At 50.7% G+C, this 6569-nt stretch overlaps 1 protein-coding gene across 1 annotated transcript; it reads right to left on the reverse strand.

The window, feature by feature from the left end:
* Positions 1 to 4525: 4525 nt before the first annotated feature.
* On the reverse strand, positions 4526 to 5511 carry LOC128307221 (apolipoprotein D). Its single transcript, XM_053044977.1, has 4 exons — positions 5371 to 5511; positions 5037 to 5292; positions 4803 to 4959; positions 4526 to 4707 (listed from the first exon to the last, which is right to left on the reverse strand). Exons 1-4 carry the CDS (start codon positions 5509 to 5511, stop codon positions 4593 to 4595), a joined length of 669 nt encoding a protein of 222 aa, XP_052900937.1. The 3' UTR covers positions 4526 to 4592.
* Between the last annotated feature and the right edge of the window lie 1058 nt (positions 5512 to 6569).

The raw sequence follows: 6569 nt of genomic DNA on the forward strand, positions 1-6569 counted from the left end.
ATTCGTAACGACATTTCCCGATTGTTTGCTGACGACTAACGAAATGATGCCGTTGCGATGTTGATGTTGTTTGTTTTTGTTTTCATTTTTCAGCCACTTATCGGCGGATGCATTGTAAAACCGCTGCGTTCCATTGCGCGGAAACCGAAGGGGAAATTATAAACCTGGGTTGCTTTTGCGGTAAAATGTACGAGCGGTATGCTACCACTCGGTCCGGACGACAGTGGACAATGCTGTTTTTAGTTATTTATGACTTTTCTTTTTTTCCACACCCCCCATCTCCCCCTTCCCCTTTAGGTTTTGGAGCATCATTAGAGAGCTTCCTCCCGGATTTGAGTTCCCATCGCAGCGGTCGGTCGGCGTATCAGCGTATCCAGGTGCGCTTCGTTTCACCCAGAAACACTAGACGCAGCGGCCTTTTACGGTCCGATCCGGATCGGTCCATTGGTTTAGAAACGAGATAAGGGCCTGCAAATAAGTAAAACAAAAAAAAAAGAAAAGACGGATGATGGAATATATGGCGAAGTAGAACTGCATCGGTGGTAATGCTTGGGGATGAGGGGATGAGGGTGGCGGAAAAAAAAATGGAAAGATCCACCACTTCTTGGTGTGCTTGCAGCGCGTATCTAACATGCCGGTGCAGCAGTGATTCGAAACCCATTAGTCAAGTGCAGAAGCCATACTTCTCATCCGACAACCGCGAGGTGGCAAGGTTCGACGCGCGTATCACCACAAACAACCGCTGTGCACGTGATCCACGTGAAGATGATTGGGAAGCCGGGCCGCCCGACCGGTTTGTTCCGATTTGAACCCATTCACTACCCCGAACGGTCCTTTTGCTCGCCCTTCATAACCTGCCCGGGCCCGTCCCCTAACCCACTGGGAGAACGTCCGTCTCGATGGGAAGAAGGTTTGCAGTGAACGGAACGAAAGGGAAAGAAAATACCATTAGGAAAAAAAAAAGAAATCAGTCACAAATATTTTCCATTCCCCCGTTGCCACCTTCCGCGTCCATCTTGGTTTGGCTGCTTCTACTTCTATTCCCGCCGCTTCCCATCGCATATGGTTACAGCGGTACGCATCTTGCTTTGCTCGTGGATGGCAACAGTAGACGGAAAGCGAGAAGTGTGTACCACTGACCAGCCGGACCCGCCAAGACCCGTCGTCAAGACGTCTTCTCTTTCTTCATCTTCCATCCCCCCCACACCTCCTCACACAAATCCCAACCTCCACGGTGGAGAAAGGGGTGTAAAAGAAAACGAGAGGCCCTCGAGTGGGTGAAAGAGTGCGTGCGAGTGCGAGAGTGAGGTGGGATGAAAGTCATCCCCCCCCCCCGCCAACCTCGTTCCCGTTCCCGCACTCCCGGGAGGTGGATGGCGGAAACGGGAAAACCGATGGAATGTCACTGTAAAGGTACTACCCTTGGACTTCATCCCTCTGGGCTCCCTCTGCTTGGAACTTCATCCACGGTGTGTGTGTATGATGCGCCTGCCCTACCTGTCAGCACCCCGACTGAAGTTCGCCGAAGAGTGAGAGTGAGCCCCGGCTTCTGCTGGCATGCCGCCGCTGTCATAGTCACCGTCACCGTCACCGCTGCTTCTGCGGATGCTGCCGTTGCCGCTAATAGGCGCAGGCAAAGGGTCAGTTCGGGAGGTTCGGCTAATGGTGGAGGACGGAGGAGGAAGGGGAGGGGGAGGGGGGGGGGGGGTAACGTTAAGTGGATTCCACCAAATGAGGTCAGAGTTTCCAGCGCGCTTCGTTTCACGAAAGGCACGAAATAAAAGTGTCGAAACACGACCTCGAGCATGAATGACGAGCATCCGCATGCGGTAGAAACATTGGCCGGGTCCGACACCCATCCCGCGGCGGTACGGCGAGCGCCGGAAGAACGCACTTAAAACCGCTAAAGAAGATGAAAACGGAACCGAGCGGAAATAGTTTGCCGAGCAGTAAGGAGTAAATCCCGACCGGCAACCTTGCACAAAACATGCACAGTGAGATTGACACTGATTGTCACTGGGCGCTAGACAAACACAGCGTTATCTACGTTCGCATCTACATTGTTTCCGCTTTACCGAAAAGACACCCGACCGTCATTGAGATGCAGCCTGTGACCTCTATTTTTGTTGCGGGGGGAGCACATTGCGTGAGCCGTTTAAGTAATATAGCGCCAGACATGGCCACGAATGTCCAATATCCTTGAGGAACTACTAACACTTAAAGTCTAAACGTTCTTGTCTAAACTTGAGGAAGTCTTATCAAAAACTCTTTTGAGAGCTTGAGGTGATGTGCTTGACGGTAAAATCTCTGCGGATTGTTAGCACGCTAACCAAGCAGCTCCTCCGCAGTGGTCGATTTTCTCCAAACTTTTTTCGTCTCAAAGATGACATACGGAGGCCAACGGTTTTCTATGAATGCATCTGAACCTGTGACCTTTTCTCCCTTATCTGTGGTTCAATACAATTGCAGGAAGTCTGTGGTTAAGCGAAAGACAATTTTTTAACAGTAGCATTCAAAACTATTTGGGAAACCGTCAAAAAACCTTGGGACGAATTCAAAAATATGTGTGACGGATTCAAAAATTATGGGACATAATCAAAAAACCTTGGGAAGCTGTCAAAAAATTGTGGGATGCCCTACAACATGAAACTTCTAGAACTCTATCTCATATCAAATATAAAACGGGATCCACGAGGCGGTTACTAGAACAGCTCTAACTCGCCAGAGCGACTCCCTTGGGAGAAAGCGTCTTCAAACCAGGCCCCCATTCGGGTGCTTAGTGTGATGGAGGTGATGGACATGTCTGCATGTGGGTTTTTATTGTTCGTGTGTGAAGCGTTGACGTTTGAGCTGCTGTCAACCGATTACCGATATATGAGCGCGATATCTGCTAGCGATATCCGTCAATAAGGGGCTCAACAACGCGATCAACCCTTCGTTAATCTCGCTTGAACCAGACACAAAAACAACAAAAAAACCAGAACTACAAACAAATCCAACGAAAACTAAAGGTCCTGTGCGAAGAGAAGGGGACGATCGTTCTCGTTGGGGGCCACAGATACCGGCGGCCATTAGACACGAGTCGGTGCTGATATGCAGCGGAACAGCACAGGCACCAGAATTGAAATGGAAAACCGGACAACACAGATCCGCTTTGGCGCGCTTGGACGTGCGCGCGGTCCGGCACGCTACAACAGGGTGTTCCGGGACCGGGAAGGATGGATGGAAAATTGGCAAAAGGTGCGGGGTCGGACGGTAAGGAAGCTTGTTATATTATTTTATTTTTATCGATAAGAGGATGTACCGCCACCGTCGCCTGGCAACAGCCGGCACGGGACGCATTTTGTGCACGCTTTTGAGCTGCAGCACTGCAGCTGGCCGCCAAACGCACCTGGTTTACCACGGTGGTGGCCGATTTGGAGCCCACTTGTTTCCTTTTTTTTTTTCTTTCCATTGCCAGCTTGTTTTTGTTGTGTGTGTTTGCTTCTTTTTTTCCCTAACCCCCAACCCCCTTCCTCCCCTCCTTGCTGGCATCCCCTACGGGGGGATGCGCCACAGTTCCATGCGGCCTTAGAAAACGGTCTGGCGCAATGTAGTGCTTTCCTCCACACCGCACCGCAACGCTGCCGAGCAGTTTGTTGCTTGACTACTTTTTCATCATCTTCCCATTCAGAAATGGGGAATGGGAGTCTCGGGTCCCGGGACTGATATACCTGGTCCCCCCTGCGACCCATCCCGAAGCAGTAGCACCAGTACCGGCCTGTCATTCGCCTGTTTGAGCGCGTCAGTGCGCTATGTCTGTGTTTTTTTTTTCTTTTTTTTTTGGTGAGGTCCCCTTTAACGGACCGGCAGGCAGGTTGGCAGGCCGTCCCGCGGTCCCATCACTTGCACACGGATGGTACCGGTTAAGAATGAAATAAAAAAAACACACACACACACGGCAAAAAGCCACCACTTGATGGAGTACCTGTTTGACTTATTTCTTATGTGAAGGTTTTCGCCATGAACGCCATCCCACCAACACCCGCCCATCCCCCCCGCGTAAGCGTAAGGGAAGGAGACGTTCTCTGAAGAACTCCTCCTCTCTTCTACCACCGCTCCATCCCAGGCTACCCCACCTCGGCTCATGGCGCACTATTTCTCCGCTGCGGACTTTCCTTTCTCGCAAGTTTCGTTGCGACTTTCTCGCCATGTGCGCCGTATGGCAACAAACGGGTGGCTAGTGGAGTGGTGTGGAGTTTGCAAGTCGCAAAAGTCCGCCAGGTACCGTGGCAAATCAGGTGAAACTGATTTCTGCCAGATGCATCACAAAAGTCGGTGTCGCTGTGTGTGTCCACCTTCGCCGGAGTGTACGGCGGCAACCGGTACGGTACGTCTGGTTGATAGTCATCAAAACGATTTCTAATCATGTTCACTACACCCAACCGGTAAATGCTGTCACTCTGGGTTGGCCACCCGCACGATCGAATGGGGCTCCGGTCGCCAGTCAACTTGCGATTAATATTCCACTGCGATGCACCGTGGGCGTGGGCTGATTTTATTTGTACAATGATGAGCACAAAATCATAATCGTTTAGGCTGCAACTCTCAGGTTATGATGTGTTGTACGCGTAGTACGCGTGTGCATCGATACCGAGGCTGGTGCAGTTCTCCTGCGGGATAGCAAACATGTTCTCCACGTCGATATCGTACCGTGGCAGCTTCTCGCTGTAGAGTTGGAAGATATGAAGATGACAGAGTTATACAGAATATCTCCAGAACTGGAGAGCCTTGATCGAAAGAGAGCCCTCAGATATACTTACCGTAGAAAGTTGATCACGTTCTGGCCGAGCGTTGGTTCACGGGCAAGCATGAGCGCCGAGAGGTACTTCTGCGACTTCGTCTTCTCCGCACAGTGCATTATGAGGGCCCACGTACGATAGTCCGTATCAATCACGTACGTGTTGTAGATCTCCTCGTCTGTCATATCCCCACAAAAAAAAGCCAACACATCAGTAAGAATAAAGGGTTAGTCAACTATCCACAGGGTTACTCACAGCTACTTTCCGCATGCACCCAGTGGGCCGGCTGACCGAAGTTCGGTATGATCCAGGTGATGTTACCCTGCTGGAATGTGGCGCCCGGGTCATCCAAGAACACATACGTAAAGTTCATCGTCACGTACCCGTCCGAGGTGACGAACGAGCTGCGCATGCATCCGTACTCCGGGAACATCTCCGTCGAGGCGAAGTACTGTATCACGTACCAGGAGCCCATCATCGCGTTCAGCCCAAAGTTGCGCATTGCCCGCACCTGCGAAAAAAGGGAAAGAAGGAAGGGGGAGGGTTGACAACATGTTCCTGGACATACGTCGGATCATCCAGGTGGTACCTTTGGACATTTGTCGTTGCGGGTACGTCGGCGCGGTACCTCACTGCACGCATCGTCGATGCAGAGTGTCAGCAGCAGGGCTATTATTAGACAGCTGTACGCTACCCGCGCATAGAACGTCACACGCTTTCCATCTGCCATGCTTCTTGTGCTGCACGTGGAAGATTTCCTCTGTAAGCACAGTACCGGTACACCGGATGTAGTAATCTTCAGACGTTTCCAGCTGAAGTATCAAATTATCGCTGGCAAAACGCTACCCTAATTGAACATCGCACACAACCGCCTTCAATCGGTTCCGACCACTCCTCTATGCTACCCTCCATACATCACACACACGCAATGATCATACATACATCTACAAGCAACGGTAAGGTGATGATGGCATCATGTTGTCGTTGTTGTTTTTTTGTCTTGTTGTTGTACAATCAAAAGACAAAACGAAAAACGAACCTAGCGGGCACGGCCGGATGAAGGGAAGATGGGCTCCACAGAAATAGGGGTAGGCAAAAGGGGGTTGGAAAAAACTATGTTTTCTTCCTTTTGCGGAAAGGGAACTTTCTCGCATGGGCCGAACCGCCAGGGAAGGGTGATTTTTCAAGGGCTACACACGTTGCATACCACCACGGCAGACTTTTCCCGCTTTCCTTTCGGCAATGCCCAACCCTTCTATCACATCCTTCCTTAACCCCCCCCCCCCTCCCCCCCCTCTCGCTAAACTTCGATTCGTTTAGAAAAATCGGTAATGTTTTGCAGAGGTTTGATTTGATTGGCGAAAACAAACCATTTTTTTTTATGTTTCTTATTTTTGGCAACCCTCCCCGAAGAGTCGCCGGGAGTGTTTCACCCCCTTTCGATGTTCGGCACCCCGGTCCCCAGAAAACCGGCCATGAGATGCGTACAGATCTGAATGAGATTGGTTTCCCCCCACCAACCCCCTTCTTCCCACTACCGCACTGTCGCACTGTTTCTCCTCTCTCTCTCTCATGCCCTTTCCTGTTTTCCTTGGGTTAAATTATTGGCCAGATCGGTATCGGTAAAATTCGTTCGAAAGCAGAAACATTCCAGCACCTTCACGAGAGCAGCAGCAAAACGTAGGAAGAATTAAGAAAACTACATACACACACACACACACACACACACCAACAACCCCCCCTTCCCCACCCTTTCCACAAAAGAAATTAAAAGCAAAAAGTAAATGC

Source organism: Anopheles moucheti, chromosome X (genome assembly GCF_943734755.1).
Source record: "Anopheles moucheti chromosome X, idAnoMoucSN_F20_07, whole genome shotgun sequence".
Taxonomy (NCBI): Eukaryota; Metazoa; Arthropoda; class Insecta; order Diptera; family Culicidae; genus Anopheles; species Anopheles moucheti.

Bases quoted from the DNA above. Each gene is read 5' to 3' on its own strand.
- LOC128307221 (XM_053044977.1), bottom strand. From the start codon at position 5,511: ATGGCAGATGGAAAGCGTGTGACGTTCTATGCGCGGGTAGCGTACAGC. The intron at 5,293-5,370 runs GTACCACCTGGA...CTTTTTTCGCAG, and splicing joins GCAACGACAAATGTCCAAAG to GTGCGGGCAATGCGCAACTT. The intron at 4,960-5,036 runs GTGAGTAACCCT...GGGATATGACAG, and splicing joins GGTGCATGCGGAAAGTAGCT to ACGAGGAGATCTACAACACG.